Source organism: Rutilus rutilus, assembly GCF_951802725.1.
Source record: "Rutilus rutilus genome assembly, chromosome: 5".
NCBI lineage: Eukaryota > Metazoa > Chordata > Actinopteri > Cypriniformes > Leuciscidae > Rutilus > Rutilus rutilus.
In genome coordinates this window covers 39,313,091-39,331,189 of record NC_140213.1, presented here as the reverse complement: position 1 = coordinate 39,331,189, position 18,099 = coordinate 39,313,091, and the positions used below count along the sequence as shown (strand labels likewise).

The following is an 18,099-nucleotide window of genomic DNA, read 5'->3' as shown; positions in this document are numbered from 1 at the left end:
AAAAAGTAATATTGTGAAATATTGAATCAATTTACAGTTTTCTATTTTAATATATTTTTAAATGTAATTTATTCCTGTGATGCAAAGCTGAGTTTTCAGCAGCCATTATTCCACTTCAGTGTCACATGGTCCTTTAGAAATCATTCTAGTTCTAATATGCTGATTTTGTGCTGCTCAAGAAGAATTATCATTACTATGTTTCCTTCCAAAGTTGTGATTTTTAACTTTGAATACGATAAAACATTTGCAAATAAAGCACCATTTCCATCCAGTGAGTCGAAGAGAACAAAAATCGTAACTTCCTGATAAACTGCCATTAAATATCACAAGGAAAATGTACATTTTCTGCTGTGGAAGTCACTGGAGGGCTTTTTTCATATATAATAAATAACGAAAGAAACGCAATAAACGCGGTCATGTTATCTTTCTTTCAGAGGTGGATGCCTGCTGCTTAAGAACGCTGACGTGTAAGACAGTTCTTCAAATTATACTGAACCACTTTGACGACAGACTTTGGCTCAAGCATTTCAGATGCTGTGCAACGAGATCGGTCCACTGCTTAGATTATGCCGTCCCATTATGCAGTCACATGACTTTTTTTGTTGCCCATCTAATGGATTTATTCGGTAAATGTGTTTCAATCATATTTTATGCCAAAAAAAAAAAAAAATCAGATACAAAAATTTATCCGACTCATTTGAGTGCTTTTTTTTTTATTTTATATATATCCCAAAATTCACATAAAAATAAGTGGATGGAAGCATGGCTAATGTTGAAAACAGTTGTGCTGCTTAATATTTTTGTTGAAACATAGATACAACTTTTTTTTTACTTTGAAAAGAACAGCATTTCATTTATTTTTGCAATATTATACAGTAAGTGTCTTTTTGATCCATTTAATGCAACCTTGCTGAATAAAAGCATTAATTTAATTAATACAAAATAAAAAAAGTCCACCATTTGGATCTAATCTTTAAGATGATGAAAAGTACCCTGAATTATTTCAAATTCCTATCTGAATTGGTATCAAACAGGATGTACAACTTCATTTTGAATATGAATGTAAGGAAAAGCAAATTTGTTGAAAGACATTTTTAAAAAATCTTAAAGTTTGGAGCTTAGTCCAGAGAGATGGGTAGATTGATTCTAATTCGATGTGGACTGTGGCCAGTATAATTCAAACTTAAATTCAGTGCGTTTGGACCAGGACTTGGAACCTTAGATTGTTTAGCTTATTTATTTCCATATGACTGTGGACGTAAGAATATTTTTCCTAGTCTTTCACACCATAGAATGGCGCCGTGTGGTTCCAAAATGGTGATGACTCATGCAGGGATGGAACCATCAAGCTTGTGGTTACCGTTCCGGAGCCTTTAAGCACACCGCAGCATCCCCAAATGCTGTTGTCCACCAAGACCTTGTATTTTTCTTTTAATTCGATCCTTTATCCACAAAAATTGCCATAGTCTTGGAATCCGTTGGTTTGGTTACCCAAGAGACTTCTGCCGGAATTCATCCGGCTTGAGCCGATGCTGAACTGCGGTCCATCTGGAGAGGCCATGGAGGAGCAGAGGGTTGAGCCACAGAATATAATGTCAAGGATGCTAAAAGCAGACGCTCCGGAGGCTTGTCTGAGGGCGGTTTGTGCTTGCGCCTGTCTGATATGAGGTGAGCGGGAATGGCGTTTGGAAGTGTTGAGGCTTACTGGTGAAAAGGGATTGATGAGGCTTCAGTCTGCTCAATGAAGCCTCCGGCTCATTACTGTAACCCCAGGACAGCGAAACAGCTGGACGCCTCTCCCCACCATATGTCTGCGTGTCATGCACCACTGACTGCTCTTTGTGCTTCTTATCCCACTTTACAGATTCGCCGCAAAGTAAACAGGATTTACAGGCTACTTTCTGTTTCCCCCATCGCCTCTGCCAGCCTCCATGCTCTGGTTACCGATGCGCTTGCCGCGTGCGTGTCTGTGTGTTCGAGAGAAAAAGAGATCAATATAGTATTACTTTGCAAGATCTAGTTTCCCATGCAGTCAGCGATCTTGACTCCAATCGGTTAAGTCTGCCCCTTATTTGTGGCAGGCGGATGTCTTGACTACAGAAGAGCTTGAACCGTGCGGAAAGGGGAATGATGATACAGGGTGTAAACGGCTGGAATGCACTATTGACAGACACACTGACCTACAAGTGCAAATGTGATTTAAGCTTATCAGCTGTCTAACACCACTATATTTATTTATGGTAGCAATCCCTGCAGATAAGCCAGCGACGTGTCAACACTGCACACCAGGAGCGTTACTTTTCTTTAGTGTCTGAATCCGTTCTGCCATAACAATCCACACTACGAGACATTCCTGTTGTGCGTGCACCCTTATGTTTGATGATTTTCATGCATAAATGGATTCGTCCACCTGCAGGCTTTGAAGTTAACGTGAAACTTTATGCAATTCAGGGGCACATGCATTTTAAAAAATCTTTCTGCATGGAATCAAAGTTGTATTTTCAAGGCACAGGGTTGATACAGTGAACGCTTTTGAAGATAAAGTTTACAAGATTGGTGACTTCAAATCTTTAAAACGTCTGATCACAGAATGTTGCGTGTGTTTTCTGTATATCTGTTCGTAGAGACACCACTTGTTTTCCACACCACTCTGCCATTGTGATATGATCTATTTCAGAATATCTCACTGCTAAACCGCACGTAAAAGACTAAAATAACTGTGGTTGATTGTTTTATTTTGGTCAGGTTGTTTCTTCCTGTTTAAGTGGGTAGCTCTGGGCCAGAAGAAACTGCAATATGTGAACCACTTGCAAAAAAAAAATGCTTAAGTTACAAAAACCCTGAGATAATTATGCTAACAATTATAACTAAGGGTTTTCTTAGCTTAAGGGGTTTGTTGCAAATGAGCACAGAACTTCTGCGGAAGGCTACACTACGTATGACCTCCTGAAATCCAGCTGTTTGCCTCGCTTGTCACATTAAGTGGTGACATCTTGACCTTGATCAGTCTGAGGGCATCTGGTGGCCTTGGAGATGGAAATGTACTGAAGAAATTCACACTGGGTGCCTTTAGGTCACAGCTGCCGTGTCCACCTCTAACCATGTGATCTTAGGTTCACTCCCCTATCACTCTCTCTTGTTAATCCAATCTCTGACGTTTCATCTATCCAGTTTATGTAATTCCTGCAGGTAAGTGAAGTGAAAGTTGCTCTAATAAGTATTTGGACACTTCTTTTTTTATATAATTATTAAAACCAAGTGGCACCTGCAAACAAATAATGCTACAGCTTCTATCACAACTAACTTTCAGATCTATTGGCTGGAGAGTGAGTTAGTTAAATCCTTTTGCGACAGCCACAGTGAAGTTGTCTGTGTTAATAGTGGGTTTTACCCAGGCGTTGCAACATTTCTATTACAAATAGGCCTGAGCCAAAAGGAAGCAGTTGATCTTTCAGCTTGCTGCCTTGTAGGCAAATTCTCCGGTCTGTAGCGCAGGGCCAGGGGTGTGTGTTACAGTACAAAGAGTAGAATGAGACACCAGACACGTCTGCTTGACACTGAGCATAACCTTGCCTTCATTCCCGCTGCAATACATACTGTTGTACACATCCAAACACCCACCATCCTTCTTCTGTTCGCCTCATCATTATGATGAAATCTTTCTTTGCACAGTATGAGCATGTGCTTTTAATAGCTTGTAAATGCATTGGTTAAATTTGAATATATATATATATATATATAATGTGTATGTGTATATGTATGTGTATATGTATGTATATATGTGTATTTATTATATGTGTATATATATATGTGTGTATGTGTATATATATATATGTACATATATACGTAATTACTGGGTACTGAAATCTGAATCGTTCTAAAGTTTGGGGTCTGACTCTAATAAGATAATTTCTTTCTTTTTTTTTAAGCTAATACTTTTTTCCAATAAGGACTCATTATATTGATCAAAAGTTACAGAGACATTTATAATGTTACATAAGATTTCCCTTTTAAATAAATGCTGATTTTTTTTATCTTCCTATTAATCAAAGAATCTTTAGAAATGTATCATGGTTTCCACAAATATATTAAGCAGCACAAATGTTTTCAACATTAATAATAAGAAATGTTTCTTGAGCAGCAAATCAGCATATTGGAATGATTTCTGAAGGATCATGTGACACTGAAGACTCGATCTTATTTATTATATCATTTTTAAAAGGGGTAAAGTAATAATGGCCATTTCACTTCACTCACCAAATAGGTTTGTAGGTGCCGCATGGGCATTTATTTAAAGGTCGATGATAGCTTCATCAAAACGGTGGCTCCTTAATTCCAATAATTCCAAATGTATTTTTTTTTACTTTCTATAGCACAGAGTAAGTGCATTCATTCACCAACCATGATGATCACAAACAATGTGGTCGAGATTCATGTTTGGATTTATTACTCCGTTTGCCACAGGGAAGGTTTGTTTGCAAATTTAGTAGCAGCAAATCGCACACACGGCCTCGTGAAGGAACACAAACTGGCTGTGTGACTATTTCATTCGAGCAGAATTTCACAATGATCGCTAAACTTCAACATACATGTTTCTTGGTGTTGTCAGATCATCAGCGGTTTGTTTGCAGCCCAGAGAGAGTGTGTGTGCATGGTTGCCAGGTTAGGAAGATTAACTAAAATGCTGGACAGAAAAAGTGGAAAGCTCCATTTGGGGGATTTACACTCTTGACATCTGGCAACCTCAAGCAAGAAAGATTTTTCAGGACAAACCAGCAGGACAATATCGCAATTATTTTTAATTAATCGAGAAGCAGACATTATCACCATTAAAATACGATTCATCGTGCAGCCCTATCATAGACCAAAATCTCTCTCCCTGTCACTGCTCTGAAAGTTCATTTCTGCATTTGAATATTCAAATATGGTTTGTTGTATTCTTGACAACTACTTTAATGGTGCAAACCTCACTTTCACTGTATGTTAAAGCGCACCTTCGCAGTCTGCTAAACTTCTTTCCACAGAAGAAAGAAAACCATACGTGTTTGAAACAACATGGTGAATAAATAGTCCCTTTTACTGGAATCAACACAACATCAGATGTGTTGAATGTTTTTGTGGTAATGGTTAAATGCTAAAGCAATTGACTGTAAAACTATTGCAGATCTTGCTTTTGGACAAAAAGTCGAACTCCTTTTTTCCTTCTTAAATGATATCCTGGTTCTTGCAGATTCTGTACTCTCTGTGGCAAACTGCGTACTCTGGCTAATGGTCTGTGCAGTCTGATGACCGCAGTTTTTCTTGCTAAAGCTGCTGGATGCAGCTTTCACTGATTTAAAGAGCTGAACACCTCTGGGTGCGCAGCTACTCTAATCTCATAGTCACTTTCTGACTGCAGAACTATTGCATTTTTAACTCTGTTCCTCTTGAAGTTAATTCATACTGGCCTAATCAAACGCTTAAAGTTGCCTAGCCATGTAATCGTATCAGCCTCGACCCACTGCCAGGCCAACACTGCCCCCTGGCAGCACCAGAAACCAATCTTTAATGCTGCTGCTTTTTCTTTCTACATGTGCTTTTTTGAGTCCCCTTACTCAGTGGACTCTGACCTGCTGTATAATTTATCCCACCTTCCCGTCGAAGTCATGCCACATTGACCCCCGCCGTGCCTGCTGAGTGCTCCTGGCTCTCGAACGCTGACCATGGGGTCAAAAGGTCACGGGTTCAAGGTTCTGAACGGCTAGCTTATGGTCGTACACCTGAGCTGGTCTTGTGACCTCTGTGACCGGGGCCGCAGCAGATTCAGGCAGGCGCTCCACTGCTGTATGTGACGTAAAATAGTATAGTGTTGCTTTGGCTTTCACTGCACCACTCTGTCCAGCATGAACTGCTCACCGGCAGCGTAAACAAAAGCAAAGTGGGCTCTCGAGGGGAAAGAGGGAGAAAGGAAAAGAGAGTGAGACGGAGAGACGAGGAGGAGGGGAACCTGGCTACCTGCAACCTCTCCTGCTGGGCTTCTCAATTATACACACACCAGGGCAGCTAAATGCATTAGGACCTCAGCTGTATACATGATACAAAACTGGATTCGCTTACTCAAACAGACACACATACAAACTTGAGCACTTTGGGGAGGGGGATGGAATGGGATGGGATAGGATGGGGTGTCAAATGCGGCAGGATGTAAACGGCACATACAGAAAATAGTCTCTTTTGCATGCCTACACACACAGAAGCGTGCCAGGGCGCTTAAATACATTTGGACTGGAACCACACAGCCTGTTATTAATATTTGATAGAGTTCTCCATCAGCTTTCTGTGTGAATTCAGGTGGTTTGTGGCAGTTGGGGACAGGGACAGTGGGTGAGCCGTATAATTACTATTATCTAAATTCCATTTCTGAATGCGGCCCTTCCCGCGCCGTCCTCAATCAGCGCTGTATTTAGTATGGAGTTCTTGGTGAAGTGGCTCCGCTGTGAATTTTCAATATTTAAAATCCACTCTCTGCATTTTAATCCCTCTCACTTATTAATGAATTTCAATCTAAAGGCCATAAACCTGCTTAACTCTTTGCATTCCAGAGGTCAACGGTCCTGATTCTAGTCCATACCGTAAGGATGTGAGAAACATGATTTCGAGTTTACGGGGTGACGCGTTTTCGTTCAATATGTCTGTCCTGACTGATTGCATAGAACCTCTTGCCGTGACCTTCAGCGCTCGTCACTCTAGAGATTTGTAGATATTAAAAGGTAGTTGTGCATGTGTAGGGGAGTGTGTGGGTGGTCTCAGGGGTCGCTCTTTCTTAAGTCTGTCATCTGTGGCCCTTATCAGGGTCGGTTTGACTGGGTACACACAGACAGAAACATTAATGTGCCCACCTAACTCTCTCTCTTAAAAAAATTGGGGTAACCAGTAAGAATGGGAACTAGAACCAGTTCTTCAAAAAAAGGACTAAAGAGGGAATCTTATAAATGTATAATGTATATTACTTTCTTACATGCATACAAAAAAAAATAAATCATACTGACCCCAAACTTTTGGACGGGAGTGTATGTTATCTGAACACTGTATGTACTGAATATCCAGTTTCACCACAAAAGAAGTGCTGCTTTGTTAGCTTACAATCTAAATTGAGTGAGTTTCATGGTGAAATCATACAAAGACAATAAATAGACTATTACTTTTCTATTGCTTTGTGTTTTCAAGTTACACTCAACAAAACTGTACCTGTGTAGTCTCATTTGTTTTCAAGGAATCTGTTCCATTATTATTCATGTCCCTAATAATGAACTTTTGTCGCTAGTGGAGAACTTTTTTTTTTCTTCACCCAGTCCACTATGTTTTTGTGTATCTGCTGTATAAAAAAAAAAAAAAAACTGTCTGTCAGTCCACACATACTGGGCTGTTTTTTTTGTTGTTGTTTTTTTTAAACAGAGCATTATATGGCACAAAGTGTGTGTGTGTGTGTGTCTGGGTACATGTGTTAGTGTGCGTGTCCCAGGTTGAGTTGTCCACTGAGAACAGATGAAAGCAACAAGGCCTGTGACTGATCCATTTGTCCTGATCAGGGGAATTCTACCTCCCTCTCTCTCACTCTCTTTCTCTTCCTCTCGCCATGCGTGACCCAGTTTTCCTGTCTCTCCCTTCTTTCCCAAAGTCCCCTCTGAAGACAGGCCTACAGAGAGCTGGCAAGGGGACAATGTGTGTGTGCGTCTGTGCCATTAAGTATCCCGCTAAATATAATTGTGTGTGCTAATATGAGGTTCATTTTCCTGGCCAGCATTTGATGTTCCTGAATCAATACCGTTTCCTTTTTGCCCACATGTAGATGCCCTTGGCATTGTTAGGGGGGAGGTGAAGTGGGGTAGAGAATGGCTCAGTCATGGCATGTTGGCAGGACTTTGTGGCGTGGCCGGCCCTCTGAAAGGCTGCTATTCTGAGTCTGAGAGTTGCTTTTTGTCTGCCTCTCCGGAGGAGGTGAGAGCCGTCCTTTCAGTGGCGCGGCTGCGCTGAGAACAGAGGGGCCCGCGCACCACCGCAGCCCCATCAGGAGAGCCCGCCGAAGAAAAGAGCCCTTTGTTCATGGAGGATAGAGACAGAAAAAACACCCATCCCTCCACAGCACAAACAACACATACTGTTCACACTCGCTGACTTCTGCTTGCGTGACAGGTGATAAACCGCCACCACGCCCTCCTTTTCATCTGCACTCACCCCGTCTCAGCACGGGACCTTAGCACCCTATCAGACGTCCCATCAGCCTGTAAAAGTTTTCTATCCTCTTTTATTACAGGATTAGTTCATTCAAAAATGAAAATGTCATTTGCTAACCCTCATATCTTTGCAAAACTGGTTTGACTTTCAGAAGGACGTTTTCAATAATGTGACTGGTTGTTCTTTTTTTAATGGGGTGGTTATTTAGCGTCACATATTAAAGAAATATTAGAAATACCTTTCTATATTAAGCTTCAAAATGATTCAAAGCTATCATAAAAGTGATCTTAAATGACTTGTGCATTTTATGTTGGTGTGATTGAACTTTAAGTAGTCATTTGATAATCTTACTGAAACCATATTATTGATTATCGAAACTCGAGAACCGAATCAGTGATTCCAGAACGAATCGTATAGACCAGGGCTGAATCTGAAATCGCCCCCTATACCCTCAAATAGGGTATTATTTGAGGGGACAGCCGTTTGTAGTGGTGTCCGAAACCATAGTGGACTTTATCGAGGGCACTCGTTCTATTCCACAATGCACCGCAATAACGAGTGTACAGCCGATGTACGCTCAACGGCTGTCCGAATTCTCTCACTTGTTTTCACTCACTCCTTCAAGTGAACTGTATTAGTAGACTAACGTAGGGAATAGTGATTGAGGGATTAGGGGGAGATTTTGGATTCAGCCCAGGTTTTTGAACTGGATCAGCTGATTCATTGAAAAGATCTGACTGAAAAAAAATCTGCTGATTCATGTTTAGTCCATGTTTTATGAACTAGCACGGATGTTGATCTTTTTAGTGGATATGGACTTAAATTTTGGTCTGTTCATCACACAAAGCTATTATATTTCTTCAGAAGACATGCACATTATTTTATGATACTTGAATGGTTGTTTTTGGAGCTTGACAGACACTGTCATTAAAAGAAAGAAAATCATACAGGTTTAGACCGACATAAGAGCGAGTAAAAGATCATATTTTGGTGAACGATCCCTTTTAAACAGCATTTTTGTTATTTACAGAAGTGTGACGTTGAACAAAATGGCGTACACAGGAAAGATTCACTACGTTTTTCACCTTAAGCTATGTAACCTCTTGCATGCATCAGCATGTGAAACTCGAGGATTTACGACGGCATATTACAACCTGCCGCAGAAACTTGCGCACATTTTGACAGAGCGAGAGAGCTAGAACACCATTAGCATTCACGGACGTTGTTTGGCACTCCAGCCGCCCCTCTGCGTCGAATCAGGCGTCGTTGATTAATTTCAGCCTATTAGCACCCCCTACCCTCCCCCCGCCCCTCCCAGGTTAATTCCCCACGCCAGCGAGCAGGAAAGGGGGCTGCGGGTGTGAGCGATGGTGCAGGGGGTTGCAGGGGAGCACGTTGTTGTCAGGACTGTATTAATGAGCGCACCGCTCGGGTCCCGTGGACAGGGGGACGGTGTTCCTGGCTGCGTACGGCGACGGCGGCTCTGTCGAGGCCTGGCCTAGATTCTGCCCTCACCGGGGAGCAGGAGGATCCAAGGACTGACGCTGATCACCTGACAGCGGCCCCACTGCTGCGAGAGTGTGTGTATGCACATGTCTGTGTGTGAGAAAGAAAAAAGGCAGTTAAGATAGGGCGCAAGTGCTGGAGTGGGTACATTTTTTTTTTTTTTTTTTTCAGGTTTCTGTCTCTGAATAATTTTGGAAGTTCTCTGAGATGGTGTTATGTGAAGTGTTGAACAGCGGTAGATATTTCCCCACTTTTCCTTTCCGTTATATGAGCTGTAATATTTCTCCTCTACAAAAATCATTACTGTAACAGCGCTTGCATGCAAAGCTCGTTCAGATCTCGACTCCACATCCGAGGCCGCTGTGATATTGTTGTAAAGAAAGTGGCACACTATCTAGTTTTGATCTCTCACGGTCACACACCTGGATGTGCTGCACCTGGACTCCCTCATGCTTCCGTTTCCTGTTGAGCCTCCACATTTAGTCCAACTACACTATCCATTGTGCCATTAGAAATGAAGTACAATTGAGTATCATCTGGATTATGACCCTGGATCATCTGTTTTCTTATTATATTCATCGGTATATTCAAATGGATGCCTTTGTTAATTTTACGTTCTTGGTACTGTACATGGACATGACTCAGACTGTGAGTTTTATTGTCTATTTAATTTGTGAGTGTTACAGTATATTGGTCACAGTACATTTTTACAGTAATATGACCATGCCACTGAATCTACAGCGCCACAGCAAAATAAATCATATTTTACCTCAGTTGTAGCTTCAAATGTTGGTAACACTTTAAAATAAGGCTTAGTCCCTTGACTGTAAAACATAAATTTGTATCATTTTTATCAGGACAAACTTTGAAGGACTTAAGATGGACCCAGAAAAAACGTTCACGGTTTTAAACAAGTACAATTAAAGTTATGCATATATAAAATTAAGTTGAATGTTTGTGTTTATTCTATTTTGAATTGATTGAATGTTGAATGAATGAATGAATGTGAAACAGCCTGTGACGCTGATATAACAATAGTCTTACAACTGCTTATATTTACAATAAGGTTTAATTTGTTAACATTAGTTAATCATGAAATAATGCGAGTGTCGAATTGAGTTCTCTTTCGCCACTTCTTGCGCTTCTGGGTTAAAACAACATTAAAATATCCACACAGGAATCGATAAGCGGAATCGAAATTTGCTGATTCCTGACCTGAAGTATCCGATTGCAGAATTGGAATCGATTTTCATTTCCCAACCCTATCTCTTTAGGATCACTTGAAAAGTACATTGGTGTGAAATTCAGGTCTGCTGAAGCAGGTTGGATATAAACTTTGCAGAACAGAGGGTTGAAGACCTCTGTATCTATTGTGAATGAACATGAGCTAATAATAGTACTCATAAACTAACATAATTAATGATGTAAAAATGGTTGTTTATTGACGAGACCAGATGTAAACGATTTGTAGCTATGTTATTGTAAATTGTACCCAAAGGTATTTATTAAATAACGGTAAAACATTGTATTGCATTGTCCGCACGGAAACATGCAAAAACTTGTCCCGTTGCAAAACTTTTAGAGGGCAACAAAGCATAATATATGTAATCCATGGCATTCACTTCAGCCACAGATTGTACAATAGTTTTATTTCATTTTTGTCCCAGTATTTGGTTTCATGGTGTGCAACCGACAGCTTTCAAGCTAATCCAGCAATCAACTTTACAGTCAATTGAACTGAAGTCTGCACCAAAACCTGGATTGATCACAGGGTGCATTGTGGGACACAATCTGTTCTGTTAAGGATGCCATAGGTTGGTGCTCTCATAACTGTGCAAGATATAACGCAGGCTTGTGAGTGCATTATGAGAACTGTGGTCCATCGTTCAGGCACACGGTGCTGGCTGGCCCACTGAGGTGCTATAAATAGCTGTCATCAATATCTTCTTCTCAACCTCCTCACGTTCCCAATCCACTCAGGACGGCTCCTCTAATGGCATTAAATTTTCAAAAGAGCTGAGTCCACTGCGCCTCTCCGTGCCCACATCCGCCCAACAGGAGAGCGAAGGAGAGAGCGATGGAACGAGAAGAAAGAGTCACAGTAAGAGAACGAAAGACTCAGATGTGGTAGAATGCAGTTAGATACTGAATATGCAAGCTTTTAAAAATGGAGATTGAATGTAGGCTGTGGAAAGATGGGGACATGTAGATGTGCCCAGTGTCCATATAGACTAATTCTCTACTCTGTTGTGAATAATGCATTAGCACTTTAATCATTCTCCACGGCCGCCCGCCGTGCCACGCCGCTGTCATGGTGGTCCGAACAGTGCCCGCTGTGGCCCCTTCATCGGTGCCCTCTGCCCTGACCTGGGACGTTTAGCTGTGTCAGGCAAACGCACCATCGCAAGAGATCCTGACCCTCGCCTCTGCCTACAACTTGTCCTAGTCTAATCGATTACTCCTGAGCATGCAAGATAATGGGACACACACACACGGTTACACACGTTCGGCTTGTCTCCTGTCCGCTGACCCCAATGACCTTTTCTGCTTTTGAGACATGTCGGTTCTCTACCGTCTGTGACCTCACAGTGGACACTAGTTAAATATACTGTTACTAAGGAGAATTAATAACATTCAGGAGAGTTATCTTTCTTTTTAAATTCCTCAATTCCTGATGGGAAGGGTCATTATGGTCGACTACTTGACCAAGTATTTCAGAAGGTTCTTTTTACCTTTCTGTTGTATCTCATACTCCTTTTTGTACTTTTTATAAATCTTTTGACTACTTTTTTTATGCTTTAGTGCTGTTGGTATTAGTCCATTTAGGCAAACATATTTAAGCCAATAAATAAAATTTAAGACAAATTATTATCAGACTCCAAATTCCTAGTTATCCTACCTATGTTGAGATAAAATGAAACTCGATTTATCCATATCACATACATTTTGTCTCTTTATTTTATTTCTTCTTTTTTTTGTACTAATAAAAAAAACATGTACTTTTGTTTGTTATCCCTGTAGGAAAGCGGCTGCAGGAGTGGATCTGTGTGATTCTGTGCCTCTCGCTCTTCATTGTAAACCTCTCCTTCCTCCTCCTCAACTTCTCCACGGTGCACATCTACAAAATCATCTTTGGCATCGGTAAGTCTTGCATTCCTTGTGACCTTTCTGTTCATGTGTTTCCTTTGTTTTCTAATAAAGTTCTGCTGTCAATATCTGTAGAGAAACCCATTGGTTGTAATGGACGTTGTTTTGCCATGTCATGGTCACCTTTATTTCAGTACTCACTAAATTCAACCCCTTTCTTTCTTTCTTCACTCAAAGTGACTGGTATTGTGACGGCAGACTTTGCGTCTGGAATGGTACATTGGGGAGCTGATACATGGGGTTCAGTGGACATCCCAATAATTGGGAAGGTAAGAACCAAGGTGTATGCATAGATCAGAACTTCAGATGTATGTATGGCATAACTATCCCTATATTACTCTGCCATATGAATGTGATTGGCTGTAGGTATGTTGGCACATTTAGGTACAATGGCACCATGTTTCTGGCACACATGCATTGCCCACACACTCATATGCACAGTGTGGTCTCTAAGCGTAGTATCTTGTTTGATTTTAACAAATTACCCTGTTTAATTTTCATATCAGCTTTTGCTCTATTGGCCTGTTGTGGTTTACCAGGCTCAAAAACGGCGAGTGTGAAATGCCATCTCCACCCTGGGGATTTCAGCCCTTCCTGCTTTCCTGGAGCGCCACATCTTAACCCCACCCACTCTCAACCCCAAAGGGTGCTGGAGATACTCAGGAGGGTTGCATTAATGCATGGTACGGTCGCACTCTCCTTGCCCAATCAGAGAAAAGGTCACCCCCTCGCTGTCCAATTAAAAAGCAGCCGACACTTGCTTTCTGTGTCGGACAAGCAGGGGCCACGAATCTGGGAGCATTTATGTGTTTTTGTGCTGACAGGGGTCATTGTGCTATTATGTGGAAGGGGGCAGTAGACTGGCAGTGGAAAAATGGCTAACCTAAGCTAAATCTGGTCCCATGTGCCAATTATTAGGCTACTTCTGAAAATATGTAGTGTTAAATTTGATTACTGTGAAAAGAAAATTACAAGTATACAGGTTTAGCAATGATCAGAATCCACCTGACAAAGAGTGTGACCATGAAATGTTCACAGTTTGAGGCCTGTCCTTTGAGTAACACCAATTTTTTTTTCTTTTTTTCTCTGGCTGATTTGTGCTGCAGAGAGATGGTGTCCTATAGGTCTGGGTGGTATGATGTTTTATACTGTGCAACAGCAAATAGTCTACTATAGAATATTAAAATTCTTTATTGTTGCCTCTAAATAAAACACTAAAATCAAGTAAAAAAATTTACAAGGTAGTTGGCATTACAACATTATAATTGTATTGTATGAAAAATGGATATTCAAATTGAGATTTGCTAAAGATTACTTTTTACAGTTGTATTAAATGATTAGTGTTTTTAAAGATTAACTTTAAGTGAGTGTTATGCCTAGTTCACACTACACAACTTTAAACGTCGGCAGATCGCTGTGCTGTTTAGACTACATGACTTGCTCTGGAGTCTTGAAGTCGTTGTGGTGTTCACACTATGTGTCACCCAACGACTCTATCCGGTCCCAAAACCACATTTTGTCACGAAAACATGCGCAAGAAGTGGAATGGGAAATGGCACATTGTCTATTTGAAAATGGACGGCGGGACAAAATTGGTGGTAAAAAAAAAAAGTATTGTTTGCGCAATGATCTGTTTAGAACCCTGAGAAAAAGAGAAAAAAAAAGAATATGGGTGAAAGGATGGATAAGCACACGCGGGCAGCAGGAATTGTCTGTCAGAGAGAGTTGGAGGTGAGTAAAACATTATAATGAAAAAGCAGCTGCCTGTTGTGGTTTGGCAACGATGGTTACAAATACAAAAGGCTTTTGTAACGTCATAACAAGCTGATCATTGGCTGTTGCTCGTCGCGACACGTGACACCACAGGCTATCGAGTCGGCCGACAGCTCCAGATATTTGGCATGCTAGATATTTGTCTGGCGTCGGCGACGTGTCAGCGAGCGTTTTTGATGCGTCGTTAAGTATTTCACACTTAAAGATTGGCGAGCGCGGATCACCCGCAGATTTGCACGCGATTACAGCCCGACCTGTCGGCGAGCTCGTTAACTTGCAAATCGGGGCTTAAAATCCTGTAGTGTGAACTAGCCATTAGATGATAATGAAAATGGTAATCTAAATGTAAAAATAGTGGAAATGACCATGTACCATTTAAATATTCAATATTGACTAATACTGACAATTAAAGAATGTGTAATATTGTTCATTATAGTATCATGATTTTTGGTCATACTGCCCATGCTTAGTGCCTTGCTTCTATAAAGGGGGCTGTGTTTACATGCTGGTCTTTGAGGCCCTGAGTTGTCCTACATGGCCAAGATTTGAGGTTTTAGAGATCAGGTCATCTGAACGGCCCGTCCGGATACCGCAGAGGGCCCCGCGTTCTCTTGCTTTCATCATTGTCCATCTGTGCTGTAAAACGGCTCGTCCACACCTCCCCACCGTGAAGGGGTTTCCACTCGGCTCCGCAGCCACCGCCGATCCTTCTGCTGTCGAGGATAATTAGGATCCGCCACCTGGGAGTGATCGAACTTCAAAAAAAGCGAGGGAATTTACAGACATCCAGAACGCAGCGCTTTAAGACCCTTAACCAGCAGATTAAAGGCAGCACTTAGCAGACCGATATATATGGCTTTTTGTTCACATGTTCAAACAAGAAGCACCAACTTGAGGGAGAATCATTAATGACCATGATTAAACAGGCACTTAAGAGCAAAGAGCGTAGGGAGGAGGAAAAAAGGCAAGAGAAATGAAATGGATCTCTCATGTGTGCTCTAGGTTAAGGGTGGGGGAGGACGGGCTCTGGTCTTCGGCTGGGTTGCTAGGGCAATCCGTAGATGTGAGTCATGATTAGGCAGAAGGCGAGTGAGGCGAGGCGAGGCAGGCCGTTAAACGGTGTGGGATTAGCGGTGGCGAGGCACACGTTTGCCGCAGCGTGCCGGTGAGTCGGCATGCACACTGTGTGCTGTCTGGGGCTTAGCGCTCTTTTAATCTCGCGCACAGAGAGACTGAAAGGAAACGAGGAGAACAGGAGGGAACATAATTGTCGAAATATCAACAGATAGTTTTCTCCGCTCCAGCAGAGTGTCGCCACGTTCTCTCAGATATAGGTGTGATTGAGTTCAGCCCACAAACACGCGATAATGACATTTTTCCCCCCGCGCTCTGTTTCTGAAACGCTATGGTAATGTGGCTCCAAACGATTCCTCCTTTTTATGTGGAAAATAAATTACCTTCATTCTTGTATTTTCCTTTGTGCTTATACGATCCTTTCTCTTACTCCCTTTCATTTTGCGGCACCCGCGCGGTCGCAGACGGGCGCCCGTCTCAAAGCAGCGCTCCTGGGCGTGAGTGACAGGTGCTGCTGGGTTATGGTTTTTCATGATGCTGGATCTGAGCCGTGGGGAAGTGCTGTTTAATGCCAGGTTATCTCTCCGCTCCGTAACATGTAGCTCGTGCCGCATGCGTCATCTTCCGTTTAGGCCCTAGTATCGCCAACGCGCCAATTTGCGTATATCAGTCAACATCTAACCCCACCCAACCCTGTATTATGACCAGACTCGGGTGAAATCTGCTTCTCCGCATTTTCAATGCTGATTTTTGTGGAAAATCTGTGGAATGGATGGAAACACGGTGAAAGGCGCTCTAAACTTTTATTAGTAGGCTACTGATGTGCAAAAGTCTAGTCCTTGAACAACTAGTGGAGTGGACTAATTCTTAACTAGAAGTAACATTACAGTATAATAAATGTTGAGGCTTGATTGGGTTCCCCTGACTCTGTTCGGACATGTTTTCTCAGGGAGACTTTACACAAAGCACATTCTTGTGTTAGACGAGTTCAATGAAATGGAACAGAATGCACTTGGTTTTAAAAGTTTGGACTATTTTTTTACTTGACACGCCATCTTAAGATTGCAACTCTTCTGGCAAAATGCTCAAAAATGCATTTGGCTGCAACAGTGGTGCTTCAATGGGACTACATTTTTACAATGCAAACTTTTCAACAGCTAAAGTGCAGCATGCTAATTAAATATAAAAAGATATTAAGATATAAATGAAATAAATCTAGATAAACTAGTCAACCTAACTAGTCAGTTGTTGCAGTCGAACATTGTGACCCATTAAATTAGCTCAAATATAAAAAAAAAACATGCAAGGGTGTCAAATGTGTAGAACTTTGAATGATGTTTCTGAAGAGTTCTGCACACATTTTCTGTAGACTCATTATCAGTGGGGAAACTTGAAGCAAAAGATGTATCTGGTTTCTACAATTAATATTTTAGTTTAAACTCCTCTTCTTTCATTTTTTTTTTTCATTTCCCACCATAAAACGCACATCCAGTGTTCTTAGTTGTTCAGTGTCTCTGTAGTCTGTAATACAACAGTAGTTTCTAGTTTGACCCTGCACTGTCTTTATCATAGACGTACCCATTCATTACCACAGGGTAATGGATCTAAATCAAAGTCCTAGACATCCCTTCCCATTTTTCAATTGAACCTTAACCTCCCTTCCTTGTACTCCCCTATCTCTCTTTACCTCTCTCTCTCCATTCAGGCTTTTATTCGCCCGTTCCGGGAACACCACATTGATCCGACGGCAATCACACGGCATGACTTCATAGAGACTAATGGAGACAACTGCATGATCACCATCCTGCCTCTGGCTCACATGGCCTATAAATTCCTCTCTTACCCACCAGGTACACACACACACACACACATCCACTCACTTTTTTCAGTGTGCTGTGAGAGTGAGTCAGCGTGACTATTTTAGTACCAATGAGTGTGACCCGAGTGCGGCTCCTTTTCCTGGAGCCGTCAGTGTGTCCCACATTCATCTTAAAATACCTAAAAATCGGGAAATCGACAAATGAGAATATGGTTTGAAAAGGGTAAAATGTTCTCAGTTCCATTTTTGCTCTGCATGGGTTACAGGAACAACTCGAAAATTGTCATCCTTTACTCCTGCTCATGTTATTCCAAACCTATATGACTTTATTTTCTCCAGGAAGGGAAGTTTAGCGGGATGTCCAGAGAGATTTATTTTCCCATGCAATTAAAGGAAATATAAATTCAGTTTTGTTTCTCACAGACTTGGAATATTGCTCACGTGTCATATGGACCACCTTAATGGTCCTTTTTTTTTTTTTTTTTGAGCTTGACAGTATTCATCCTGTTTCCCCTCATTTTGGTTTCGTAAATGATGACAGAATTTCTATTGTATAAAAAGGTTTC

At 41.4% G+C, this 18,099-nt stretch overlaps 1 protein-coding gene across 1 annotated transcript in view; it reads left to right on the top strand.

Moving 5' to 3' along the window:
• LOC311290597 (plasmanylethanolamine desaturase 1) overlaps positions 1-18,099 on the top strand; it is a 29,168-nt gene that overhangs the window by 3,268 nt on the left and 7,801 nt on the right. Inside the window, exons 3-5 of the mRNA XM_084409180.1 lie at positions 12,742-12,861; positions 13,045-13,136; positions 17,420-17,564. Coding sequence (XP_084265306.1) covers positions 12,742-12,861; positions 13,045-13,136; positions 17,420-17,564 — 357 coding nt within the window. The remainder of the gene's footprint in view (positions 1-12,741; positions 12,862-13,044; positions 13,137-17,419; positions 17,565-18,099) is intronic.